General features: G+C 40.2%; 1 protein-coding gene and 1 long non-coding RNA gene across 5 annotated transcripts in view; one reads left to right on the forward strand and one right to left on the reverse strand.

The window, feature by feature from the left end:
- Positions 1 to 14099, forward strand: part of LOC117600356 (Protein tyrosine phosphatase 99A) — a 274753-nt gene that overhangs the window by 241429 nt on the left and 19225 nt on the right. For all 4 annotated transcript variants that reach the window (XR_004580435.2, XM_034315697.2, XM_034315695.2 and 1 more), the window contains exons 4-6: positions 3821 to 4002; positions 11100 to 11287; positions 11398 to 11512. Coding sequence is in view for 3 of the 4 variants with exons in the window: in XM_034315697.2 (XP_034171588.1) it covers positions 3821 to 4002; positions 11100 to 11287; positions 11398 to 11512 (485 nt within the window). In the remaining variant the exon portion in view is untranslated. The remainder of the gene's footprint in view (positions 1 to 3820; positions 4003 to 11099; positions 11288 to 11397; positions 11513 to 14099) is intronic.
- LOC117600357 (uncharacterized) lies at positions 10556 to 13020 on the reverse strand. Its single transcript, XR_004580436.2, has 3 exons — positions 11613 to 13020; positions 11125 to 11491; positions 10556 to 10762 (listed from the first exon to the last, which is right to left on the reverse strand). It is a non-coding gene; the product is annotated as an uncharacterized LOC117600357 (long non-coding RNA).

Raw genomic sequence — 14099 nt, forward strand, 5'->3', positions numbered from 1 at the left:
TTTCATTCGATTTCTACCGACACATGATCTACTTCTATCTTTCACTGTTGTCTGCGTGCATTCAACAGCGTCACATTCTTCCCAACGTTTACAATTTCATGGCAACGTCTGAGAAGGATGAAAAATTAAAAAGCGATCGGATGTATTGGAACAACAACAGTAGGAATTCTCTGAAATCTGAAGGAAACTTTCAACGAAACCGGAGATCTCACAATATCTTGCCGATTCACGAGGTCGAAATTCATTTCATTCGCCAACGTATCATACGACACGGTATTTCGAATGCTCGCTTGGAATCCGCAACAATAATTCACGTTTGTTGCACTCCGTGCACAATTCAATCGGGGTATTAGAAGCAGGCACATGTCGGTCAGTTTTAATATCGACGTGGTTCAATAAAAGGTTTCTGTATCGTCGAGCCGACGCAATATCGTGAACCTACGAGAGGGTAGAGAAAAAGAGAGCTCTCCGCGCGATGGAATCAAACAGGTTGCAGAGGCTGCTTTCACCGGCTTCGTCGTTTTGATAATCAACCTCGAAGCACGGTCACGGTGCCTAGTTTCACCGTCGCGAGGGTGGCTCAACATTTCTGTACACGCGACCACGGCTGCACAGAGTGAAATGTTCAATGAAGAGAGTGGATGGACAAAGCTGAAAGCACTATAGCAAAGGAAAAGTATTAATCCTCGGGTAACGGATACTCTGAAACCGATACAGCAGATAGATGTAAGATTATTTTAACTTGTTACATGCGGGGGTTGAAAGCTAAATTGCGTGTAAAATTCAATAGAAAAAAATGATACCAGTCAAAGTTTGTTAGACTTTGGACCAATTGAATCTTCGATAGTTGGAATGTCATCAATATTTGCATTATTGCAGAAATAATGCATATTTGGTGTAATTTCAAACTCTATCGAGGGGAGCATCTCCAATTTAATTCGTCTGGTCATGGTCGAGGTGGGAAGAAATTGTCACGTCTTTACGCGAACGTGAATCTTCTTCTCGAAGACGAATGCCCTCTGTTTCTTTCGGCGACAGTTCCCTTTCCAGCGAGATTCGTTGATCGAAAAGTTAGAGAGAACGATTTATTTGAACGGGGTCACGCTGAGGGAACGAGACGAATCAAAATTTCTGATACGTTGACTCGGAACGTCCTGTCCCTTCGAGGGCGAAACTTTTCCTCCAAGTTTGTAACGTGAAACTGAACGTCGACTGTCGTTTTTGAGGCGAAATTTTTTTTTCCATTCCCAAGGGACAACGAACCTGAAGATTTCGAAGGTAAACTTCAAACCGTGAACACATTTGCAAGATGGCTGTCTGTCTATGGAGTGTTAACTTGCAGTTGAACGCTTTTAAGCACTTCGGGCTCATTTATACCTATTCATAGTTAACAATGTTCACGAATACCACAAGTCATTGATGTGTATTCCGAACTTACTACAACTGTACACTTATACAGGTGTACCAAACTATTTCAATAGCAGTGTACTTAGAGTTAAGGAAAGTATAGATTACTCATGGTAAATTCATTCGCACTATACAAAAGACATAGTTAAAAGATGAGAACTTGTTCCAATACCTAAAGAAATGTATCATATATATTTACACTATTTTCCCATTTTAACTTCATTTTTCTTTTTCTGTGTATTAAAATAATTGACATACAGGACGATAAATGATGTTCTCCACTTTTGTTCCGTGCAGTTCATTTTAAAACGAAAGATGTATCAAAATGTCCCCAGCTGATCCATTCATTTTCCTCTATCCAGACAACGATAGATTCGAAATCGATACAGTAACAGTAATCTAATAACAAGTAGAGCAATTCGCGAAACCAGTAGGTTCGAGGTGAATTTAAAACGGTGCGAACAACGATATCGATTACCAGCGAGTTGGGATAAAAAAATCCTCTCGCCAATGAACGCGTCGTGTTCGAGCGTGACCAAAATTGAAATGATCCGCTTGTACAAACGATAAGCAAATCGAGGAGTCGAATAAACGGTCAGCAAGCGACGTTAATTGGAAACAAGTTATCGGTTTTATTTTACCCGCCGGTAGTGAAACGCGCGCGACACGACGCGACACGATGAAAATAATTTTTTAGGAGAGAATTTTTTCCCCCGCGTCGATTCGACATTTTCAATTGTAGAAAACGGAGATAAAGCTTTGAAACATAATTTCCATGGGACGTTAAAACTATATAAAAATGGAACTTCCAAGTAATCTCGTAAAATATGTTGCAACATGAAAATTCAAATGTTCATTTCCCTATACGTTAATCATTACGTTAATTTACGTATTCATTGGGAATGTTTGATAAACGATTCGTCGAATTACCGAAAGTGTAAATACCAGGTAAAACCGATACGTTCGTACCTAGTTGGTGTTCAACGATCATGTTTCTGATACAAACGCGGTGCGGTCTCAGTTCCTATTCCTACAGATCCTGAATTGAAACGATACATCCAGTTACACGTTAAGCAGCGGCAAAATGTAATTTCCGATCTAGTACTCCGAAAATACAGGGATTGAAGTGTTTCATGCCGCCTGGAAATTCTTGTTAACGTTTCAAGTTTGAAATGGAAAACCAAAAACGGACGTAACCGTAGATTGCTTTAAAAATTCTGTAATTTCAACACGCTCGTTGGTTGGACCAAGTTTCGGCGTGAAATGAGAGAAAAACAGATGAAAAATGGAAATACTGTTATACAAAATTCACCGCGACGTTATTTGAAAACAGATTCAAATATAAAAAATATCGCGGTGGTTTATATTTTCGTTGGAGTAATTATTAATTTAATTTCAATTGTATTCATTTGTTGTGAGTATTATTTTATTATAAGAAGAGTTGATGAATGACTATAGAACGACCTTGTAACCAACATTGGATATAACTTTTTTACAGCATCATATGTCCCTTCGAACCATATAACTTGTCGTATGACATTTTCTCGTACCTCCAACAGCGACGGATGTATTCAAGGTGGTCGTGATAAATGGGCTGCTCCGTATATTGAACAGAACGAAACAAAACAAGAGAAAAAGTACTGGTAATTTATTCTTCACTGTTCACTGTCATTACTGACCGATATTCTGAATTTAATTTTATCAAATTTTACATGGCATTAAAACTTGATTATTTACAAAAGGTAATTAACGGAAGGAGATTATTCTAAACGATCGTTTTATTACACATAGCCGTTTTTAGTGAACTGATTAAACGATCTAAACCCGGGTCAAAAAGTGTATCAACCGACCGCAAACTGCAGCAATTACGCGAAGCACAGCTGTAGGTAGAAGTTTCCGAATCCCATGGCTCGCACGATTAATAACCTGTATTAATTAGGGGTAAAAGGGCCTGGGATAATTTGCAGCAGGGTAAAATCTCGCGGCAGGGCGAGCGTGTTGCGTCTTCGACCACTCATTACTCTACGTCGAACCATGTTTCCGTCGACGGAATTTAGCCAGCATCCCTATAAAACGTTATTGTTTGCCGAAACGACGGGACGTCGAGCATTAATTAATCAGTATCCGATTGCGGCACGATACGTCGGAATCGATCGGTCATCCATCGATATCATTAACGTCTAAACGCAGTAGTCAGTCGCTTATTGGCGAACCATTGTTACTGATTCCAATTAACTGTGAAACGTGAAACTTGCATCGTTCCGTTGTTTCGACAGCATACGTCTACCATATGAACGGTAACGAAAACCACCGTTATCGAAATTTACGATTTGTTTTTTAATTTGAACAATCACGAAATTTATTGGTTAAATATTAACGCTATGTATAACTAACAAACTGTAATTGTTTTCAGGATCAAAGAAGAGGGGCCTTGGAACGCAACAGAGGAAATCGTAACGCCTAACAACGATACATACTACACGATCGAGAATCTGCGCCCGTTCACCGTCTACAGTTTCCGTGTGTCAGCAGTGAACGCGATGGGACGAAGCAAACCCAGCAAGCAGTCCTACTACATCTTCACTCTACGCGAACGTAAGTTTTCATTTATCAAATTCGTTTAAACGTGTCTGTTATAATTCAGCGCAAAACGCCAAGTTGAATTTAAAAATTGATAAATTCAGCAATTCGATCCCTCGAATTTTCCATGATTATCAAGTTAATTCCTCGACTTGGGACTACTTAACTGAGATTGATTCACGGGCACGTTTTCAAATTAAGGCGAGAAAAAAAACGGAGCGAGAGACTATAACTTCTTAAGAGATATTGAGCGGCAATGTTCGAAAACACCAGGGGGAACGAATAACAGACATAAAATTCAGGGAAAGGGTTGGAACGAGTCCCTTCGGGGCAATCTTCATAGCCGCGAAAGCAAACGTTCCGAATCCGGAGGAGAGAAAATCCGTAAGAAGAGTCGGGTAAAGCGAGAAGAATGGCCTTAGCGGGGTCAGCTTTCCGTGGGCTGGCATCGTCGCGAGACGGTTCAGCCAACTAAAGAGGCGCTAATTGCAGCACCGGAAGGAGCAGTGTACATGCAACGCTTAACTCGAGCGGTCCAGCTTACCCTTCCCTTCCTTCCACTGTTTCGCCTGTTCTTGGCCGGTTCGTTTGTCTTGCTTGCTCGTCCAGCTTGGAAAATAGGTTGAGCAAGCCGCGTGCAAGCTGAGCCCTATAAATTCTGTCAACGCCGCCGGGTTTGGCCGTGCTGTATACCCACGACGCTCGGCAAACTTTACGTCGAAACAACGTCCACGACGACGCTGACAAAGACGCCGATGCTTCTATTCACCCCTTCTCGATTCCCATGCGTATCGCTCTGGCAATTACCGTGTTAGCTATCGAACGTCCCTCGGATCGGATCAACCATGCCACATTTACCAAACTGAATATTTGATAGACGGCTAAGAAGGTATGCTTTTAGTTTAATATACATAGAGTTTGTTACACGGATCGTCCTTTAGTTGGCGAGAAAAGTTAACTCAACAATTTGAAATAGATTATCCAACTATTAAAGTACCATTAATTTTACTTCCTGTGTAATTAAACGAGCAAATATCCGTGTAACATCGTTTCAAATCATTGGAAAACAAGTTTAACGTGCAAAAAATCGGTTCCTGTTTGTCGACACTGCAAATGCGGGCGAAAATGAACATCAACTATATATATGATCCAGTGTTTTCGGTACACGAATCAGAACGTAATCGCATGACGATCGTTGCCGAAGGGATCCACCCTGAATCGGTGCTATTAAATACGTAAACTCGCGTGCACACGAGTTAGTGGCCAGTTCATTATGGTAGTTGCACGTGAGATAGGAATAATTATCCAGTTATCAAGACTCGGTCCCATCGACGATTGCGTGACCACCGCGATTCGTGTCAATAACTAATCTAAATAACATGGAACATCGGTTTCCCACTGTGTCCGGGGCAGTATTAGTTATGGTTGTAAGGTAGGATTGGACAATTCCTTGAAACAACGTGATGTAATTTAATTGGAAAAACCCGAATCCAGACAAATTTTATTTAAAACGGTATTCCGTTCCATTTGTTTTCAACAATATTATATGGTTTTATTTGAAATAACAACTGTTGCAAATATTGACTTCGTTACTCTCGTATTTCATATGTTGAGTAAGATTTAGAAAAATCCATTATTATCTCGGAATACAAATATGTAATTGGAATTTGGATATCTGCTGATGGAAACTAAACTGTGGATTATTCGTTATTTTATATGACAGCAAACAAGAGTTAATAGAGATATTACAAATTGTTGCATCCAATGCGATTATATTCGTTTCGCAATATTGCTTGCCTCGGATTTCCTGTCGTTTTTCTCTATATTTCTTCCATTGTGTTTTCCGATACTCGGAATCGGAAACGACGTTTAAACGTTGGTTGCACGGTAACTGTCAACAATAACATCACGTGATCAAGCAAAACATTGACTCACTGAAATTTCCATCATGAAAAAAATAGAAGTGAATCGTTTGAAATTGTACCGCGAATAAAAATATACTGCTCGACGAAATTGTTTGCCTCTTCATTAGATCAACGGAAACAATACAAAAGGAAGGACGGAATAGAATTATAATTAGGGGAAAAAATATTTTATAACAACTGGAAAAACATTTAATAATCAACTTGTTACTATAGAAATCATTGTTGAACATTTTTTTCACCGAGTATTGTCGGCGCGCGAGCGTGTCTGACTATTGACAGACTTGTACTACTTGCGCTCAACGCTGAAGCGCCTCAGCTACGTTTCAGTAGTACGAGTCAATAATTCGATTGCTCGTTTCGTATGCTTAAACCGCAACGACCGATGTGACATTGTATCTGAAGATCGATGAAGTCCTTGTGGAATTCGAAGCGAGATGACAAACCTTTGCTCGATAGCGACGAGTAATACGTCAACCATGACAGCATCTCCTTTTGGCGACGAATGAACTTTCCAGGAACCGATGATGTTGCATTTACAGAGGCGAAACGCGTGAATAATGCGGGTATAATGAAGTTGCTGATTGGATATCGATTGAGTTATGAATAAATAATTTTCCTTTTAACTCCTTGTCTCGCGACCGTTTCATTATGCAATTTGAATTCTATTTTAGACTCTCCTTTACTCTAATCTCCAAAATTTGTAATTTTTTTTTTACGGTATATAAAAGTTCTTCGGTAAAAAATTCGGAGCACGATTCACCCAGCTCTGTCTTTTGAGGATTAAACGGTCGAGTATGCCGAAGTTCCACGCTGAAAACAGACGAATAAAAGGGAAATATTTTGCATAACTTTCATTTGGAAGTTATGATTGAAATTCAAATTAAAGGTTTAAATTACGAAAGAGCGATTTAGTATGTAATATATAAAAGCAACGGAATAGACGTAAAAATTTTAGAGCTAAATCAGTGAAAGTATGAATTATTTCTGAACCTGTCATATTTTTTTTTTTTTTTTTTATAAAAATGATTACCGCTTTATCGATGAAAAATTATCGAGTAATTAAACTGATAGATCGATTTACCGAAAATTTCTTTATTCGAAAGTTAATAATCGTGGATGGCTGCTGGCTATCACGTTCAGAGAGGAATAAAATTAATTTCGACCAGTCAATTAATCGAAGCACATGAACAGGAAGGTAAATTAATAAAATAATACGTTTTATCTACACAAAATATCTCAATGACACAGGAATACGTTATATTTTCCAAATGATCAAATAAATTGACAATTAAATACGATATAGAAATGAATGTAAAAGAAGGATGAGAAACTTTCTCATCGATAATAACAATAATCAGATTATTACAACAATGAGGTTAATTACGGGCAATTAACAGTTATATTTACGGTTAACATTGTCAATATGAATAGTGTGTTCGTCAGTAATCGATGAAATGTAAATAAAGAAATAACGAGGAAGGTGTAGCTTGACAATCACAAAACAAGATAAAGCGATAACGTTATTGAGAAACAAGTTGTTTAACTTGGTTTTTCTTCGAGACTCGAGATAACCGTATTTATATGTTTCTCTTTTTAATAACCATTAGGTTGCTCAAAGTTTCTTTGATCTCTGTCAGCCAACTAGCTTCAATCTCCGTGAGCAAATAAATGCTACTTCAGAAAATCATTCATTTTGCAACTGGTAAACGTTCCACCCCTTTGCAGTCGTTAATGAGATACTATGAAAATCTCTATCTCTCACAATCATTTTCCTCTTCCATCCTTCAAACTCGCAACAGCGTTACAAGTGCTTTCGGGTATTCTACATATCGAATCAAACATCTGACGATGATTTAGAGCATCAAACTCGAACATTTAAATCGCTCGATGGAAAAAAGGATAAACAGGTGGATAAAAATTGCGAAAAAATTTCAGCCTCTAATTAGCTTCGGTGTACCGGTACTCGACCGTTCTGAAATGTTCCCAACAACTATTCTGATTATTTTCTACCGTGATTTTTAACGTGAACGGAATTAAACGTACAGTTTTCAAAAACAGATAAACAACTCGTCGAACACTTTAAGTTTAAAAGGCGGGCAAAGTTGCACATTTTAGCAGCAAATTTACGAGCCTCACGGTTTACAACCATCCGGGGTGGCTGCGAGGTACTCCAAGTTTCTAAGAAAAAAACGTAAATAGAGGTGGTGACTTTACGAGGGGATATTGTGCCATTTATGCGCGACCGATGACCCGATAATATGTTAACACCGGCGACAAACGTGAATATATGTTTAGTGCAGGTTCGTTGGCACGGTTTATCGTGGCCGATATTCAAATTCACCATACTAATTCGTGCATATCTGTGGGGAGGATGTTGCGATACGTTTCTGGCAGTATACGGGAATCGTAGGTGGGTCAAATGAAACGTTGGCCCTTTCTATCTCCCTTTACGTTTCTATTCCTCGTCCTCCCTGCCACTTCTCTTTCCTCTCTGCCTGTCCCAGATCAATAGGGCACCAACGAAACTTCTCCTACCCCTTTAACCTCGGACCAATACGTAGCAACCCGACTCGTTCCTGTTTCCGCAGCTCGTTCGCCTGTCCCCCATAAATATATGGCGTAACAGAGCCACCAATTAGCCATCGGGACAGTGGTGGGTCGGCGTATACGCGAGGGTGCAAGTTTGTATCCCCGTTTCGGGGCTGGAAAATTGGAGAATTCGTGGCTGGTCGCGGGCTAATTTCGGTAACATCCTGGCCCACTAGCTGGTAATCGAACTTTCTGAATTATGAAGTTCAACCGAGAAAGGGGGCTACGTTACCGCGGAACGTCAATTTTACTTCCCTTTACAGCCGATAAGGGATCGTGGAAATTTCTCTGGCTTCTTTTCCCTCGTCGTTTTGCCAAAGATCGAGCTGCGAGAAAAGATGATTCGTAAAGTGGCGGCATTTTTATTGCATCGATGCACCACGGGAATACACCGTGTCGATTCAGCTTGTATATTGCGTTGCTGCGTTTTAAATTAAGTTTGATTTTTATGGATATTATGTTTATCATTTATCAAAGATCAAATAGTTATTGAATATTATATAAATTAATAAATAACTGAGAAAAGAAGTTAAATAAATTATCTAAATAACTTTCCCAGTTATTTAGATAACTAAAATGATTAAAATGATTTATTTACCAAATTACATGAAGTGAATACCAGTTTTTCACACAATTATTTTAACAATTTTTCACTCTTGCGCTAATTTTGACCGAGTTCTAGAAAAAAAAATAGAATTAAAGGAAGTCGAAATTGTTTTTTCAATTGTCCCAACAATTTTTCAATTTCAAGAGATTCTAAAGTTAAGTGTCTCCTCTATTTATCGTCCAACATTAAAAGCATCTTCAGTTCTGAATGCAGGTCCAAGACGAATATAATAAAGGCAGAATGGCGAAAACGAGATCCGTTAAAAAATAACACCACGAGCGAGAGTTCACGGTTGCTTAATTAATATTCGCGCGAGGCGGTGAAACGGAACATTGTCCAGAGGCTTATGAATAATTGCACGACAGAGGGACATCGAAATAAAAACAGACACCGGCGGCTAGTCTATCCGGAAAAATTACCCGGGCTTTCCGTGCAGTTTGCGCGTAAATAGAAAGTAAGGGAACCGCGCTTTAGAAAGTTTACCCGCCGTCTAAATTAAGTGCTGGAAAATAATCGTGAATTCTCCTGCGTTACCACGCGGCTCTATATTCGCTCTCTCAGAATGCCTGCGTTCGTAATTAATGTTTCCATGAAACGACGGTTTAATACCTTCCAGGGCGCTTGTCATCGATTATGATAATAGATCACATTCAGGTACGTGGTTTATTTCAAAATTAATTAGACTACTTTAAGAAATAAAACGCGACTCGTGCAAGTAATTTGTCATTGAATTAAATGGTTAATCCTCACTGATAATTATTCATAGAAACGTCTATGAAGAGCTTCAGCCACTGTATTCGGTACATTAATTATCCCGTCGACTTTCGCGCGGGACATTGCGCTCGAACGCTTTACTTTCGCGGCGGTCATCCCGGTTTCTGCGGACGTTAACGAGCTACCGGAAGTTTCCGTCTACTAGTTTCTCGTCGAGTGACACGTGACGCGCATTAAGGGTCTTGCAAATTATTTCTGTAACAATTTTGCGTACCTTCGCGGCGACTTTACGAAGTTTCCGTAAGCGGGAATATTAGTGTCTTTATATTATCAAGTTTCGTGGACGCTAATTGTTTCGGACAATGCGTATGACACGGACGTCGTGTTCTCCGAACATATACTATATATATATATGTATATATATTGCTAGAAGTACTGGAAACTACAAAATTAGGGAGTTAAACAATTGGAACGTTCAATTAAGGAGATCAAATTACAATGATTTGCATGTCGATCGTTCAGGCGAAACTCGATCGTGTGAAAAATATTAAATTAAGCAGGTACGTGTTTGAAACGAATCGAAAGCTATCAATTGTCGAAAATATTACGATCGAGTCTATTGAAACGGTTGTACCTGGATCGAGGAAATAATGGGAAACGCGATTAAGCGTTTCCGGCTCGAGCTTTATTCACCGGGAACGAGTCAAAAGGGTGGGAAATAAATGCGATCGTAGCGATATTTATTGCGAACGGATTGTCAAACAATCAATGGAAATATGTTTCTTTTTTCCTTGATACAGATGAAATTTCGATGGTATCTCCTATTAATCCACTCGTTTCCATATTTTTTCGCACTTGTATTTTGTTTGTCACACATCAATCAATCGGAAACAGTGACTTTTGTTTTTCTATTTGATAAAGCGAGCGAGGAAAGTAACATCTGTAAAAACAATTGCCTTTATCAATTTGTAATCTATAAGAAATTACACCTGCCAATGTTCTAGATGAAAAATAAAATTTAATACATCGACTACGATAAAAATTTTACTTTGATTGTAAAAATAACTAGCTATATAGGGGATGTTGGTCATTGAAACTCAGCTAGAATATCAAAAAACGTTATTGGAAATATCTTTTTAAAATAACAATTCAAGCTTGGAAGGCAAATAACAGGAAATCGTTGAATGGTAAATATTCAATCTGAAGAGCGGTATTTTTGCAGCTCTCTGTTTGCTTCGAAATATTTTGACGAATGTGCGTATTATTTCTTGTTTCAGCGCCGAAAGGAAAGCCAATAATTACCAGCGCTTACAACACTTCAGCATCGTCCATTTATTTGGCATGGAAGGCGCCCAGTCCAGACACCATTCAAGGCGAATTTCTGGGTTATCGAATCCGTTATAAGCCTCGAGTAAAACCCCACATGGAAGAAAAGCACATATACATACGTAATCCGGCCGTTGAAGTAAGTTACATAAGACGTTTTAATACCACCTTTATTTCTGGCATACTCCGTACGACATGACATATTTATTAATCCGTGATAAAATTTGTGCGCCCTTTTTCTTGTTACAGAATCACAAGATACATAATTTAGAAACGTACACACAGTATTTAGTCTCGCTGGAAGTGTTCAATCCGGCTGGACATGGTCCCGCGACGACAGTTTCTGTAATGACCGACGAAGGAGGTGAGTGAACCTTATTTTTTTCTTTCTTCACAAAATTTTCAAAACTTTCCGCCATTTATCCATCGATAAAACAGAACACTTTGTTGTATTCCGTACTTACCTTCAGTCGATAAACGGAACTTTGAGAATCCCTACTTTGACTAAATCCGTAAAGGAAGATCCCTCCGAGAATACAGAATTACCATCGGTCATCAAAAGTTGAACGAAAAGTCTGAGTGGATCAATTTCGACGAGATCGTTTGCAAAAACTATATAAAAAAATAGAGCCACGTAAAAAGAAAAGTTACCAATAAGAGATAAAAGTTCTGAGTGGCATGTAAACGAGACGGTCGTTAAATTTGATTGAACTTTCGCTAGATGTCATCCAGTTTTTCTTTACGACCGCGCGATAAGAATTGATCAACTCGCGACGCGTGTTTTATGAATCTCGTATCAAAATCATAACATATTTTTCAAATCTTTTTCTTGCCACATAAAAACGAAGCTGTATCACAGGAAACGAGAAGACATACGTTTTACTTTACGACACTTTAAAAGCCGTTTCAACAACGTTTGAATAATTCAATCAAATCCTCGGAGACAACATGTTTTTCCTTAATTGTTTGCTGTCACGCGACTCCGAATAAATTGCGCGAAACACAGACGCGATACGAATTAACGTAATATTCTCGAGGCATACAATCTTTCGATCATTGGACGCGGTAAACGACATCATTTAAATTCATCGTACGTCGACGACGATGCGACAGTCTCGAGGTACAATAAAAGTGAACGCGACGCTTCAGAAATTGTATGCAAATCACTGCTATTCCGGTCACGAGCGAGTCTCTTTTCGCAATTTCTGATGGTTCATCTGTCTCTAACTACGTCCCTGATTTCCGTACGAACTTCAACTTTGCTCCTCTACGTGGATGCGCTACTTCGGGACACATTTCAACTCTTGGCCCTCTTTGTGCGAATTTATCGCGGACAAGTGTGTCTCCGCTGTACACTAATAAAGCGTAATACCGTCGAGCATTTCTTCGACGAGGCTTATCAGCGTCAACCGTCGTCGTATCCGCTCTTATCTATCAAACGTTTTATCACGACCCTGTCATCTCTTTCTTCTTTGCAATTCGCTATTATGCGTACTATCGACGAGAAACTCTATACCCCGTGGAAAAGCCCTTGATACCCTTCGACCTGTTATCGACGCGTCTGAAAAATGAAGCAGAGTATACGAAATCGTAATTACAATGAAACGCTAATAACGCCGCTCCGAAATCGCTTAAAGAGATTCTTATCAGCCGTCGAAAGAAGACGGAACGCTTCGTATTCGAGCCACGTTCCTGACAATGACAGTTACGACCACGTGGTACGAAGATCGAACTGTACGTCCCTGAAAGGCCTGGTCGCCAGCAGGTTTCCAGCTGCTCTTCTCCTCGTCCATGAGCGGGTGCTGCTTGTGTGTCGTCGTCGTTTCGTTTCCGAGGGAAGGTATGGTCGAGATTTTCATGGCCGTTTGTACGTATTTCAGTGATCTTTCGTTTCGGAGCCTCGTCTACGCGGCCGCATAGCCATACGTCAGATCTCGTTCGCGAATTGTCAGCGAGCGACGCGAATTTTCCCACCCTGAAAATCCATACGTTGACACAGGGCAGGGATCACGGCGAGCATGGACAAGGTGCGAAGAATGGACGAGCGACGAGGATAGAACGGACAACGATGAGAAACAGTGACAACAACAACGGTTTGCGATCGAAAGAAAGGAAAGCAACGCGAGGGTGGAAGGGGTAAAAAGAATAAAGAGAAAGAGGGGAACAATGCAGCGAATAGAGATGGTCGGAAGCGTTGGTGGATAAACCGTGAACAAAGAGAGATAGGACGATGCGGTAGCTAAGAGAGCGGAGGGAAAGAAAGAGAGAGGTATACAGAGCGTTCCATGCAACTGGGACAAGCTGTAACATCGATACTATTGAAGAGATATTGGACTTTGAAATTTGCTATTGGTTGCACGTTTATGATACAACAAAATTCCATTAAGCTGCGAAGGGTGCAATTGCATTTTCCTGATGCACCGATGCACAAAAGTGCATAAACTCATTTTCAGAGTATACATCAGCTCGTTGGATTTAATTGTTTTTCCGTGTGAAAACATTTTAAAGGCAGAGCTTGTCTGAATTGTTTGGAGCAGCCTGTAGAGAGAGGGATAGGTACGAAGAGGAGGTTGCCACTCCGTTTCGGTCGTCGCCACCGGCGCGCCTCTTCGTCCCACGATCGATTTTCCACGATTTTTCACTCCGACGTGCGGTGCCTCCTCGAGGAACAAGAGTGTCGTCGTGGTACGTGGCGGACGGGAAACGACAAAGTCTCCACTCGTCTACGGGCGTGAAGAAAAGGCGATAAGCGAGAGAACAGCCGAAGGGAAACGGCGTTTGCGAGCTCAACGCCAATAACCCACACAGTCGCGCCTTCTCTACATCCCTTCTCTCGTCACTCTCTCTCTTTCTATCCCATTCTCGATACCTTTTCCCTTCTTTATTCATCTCTCAGACAGTCCGTGGCGCACGTGTATGCCGGCTTATTGAAACTGGTGTGCGTCTCCTCG

This window comes from Osmia lignaria, chromosome 15 (assembly GCF_051020975.1).
Source record: "Osmia lignaria lignaria isolate PbOS001 chromosome 15, iyOsmLign1, whole genome shotgun sequence".
NCBI lineage: Eukaryota > Metazoa > Arthropoda > Insecta > Hymenoptera > Megachilidae > Osmia > Osmia lignaria.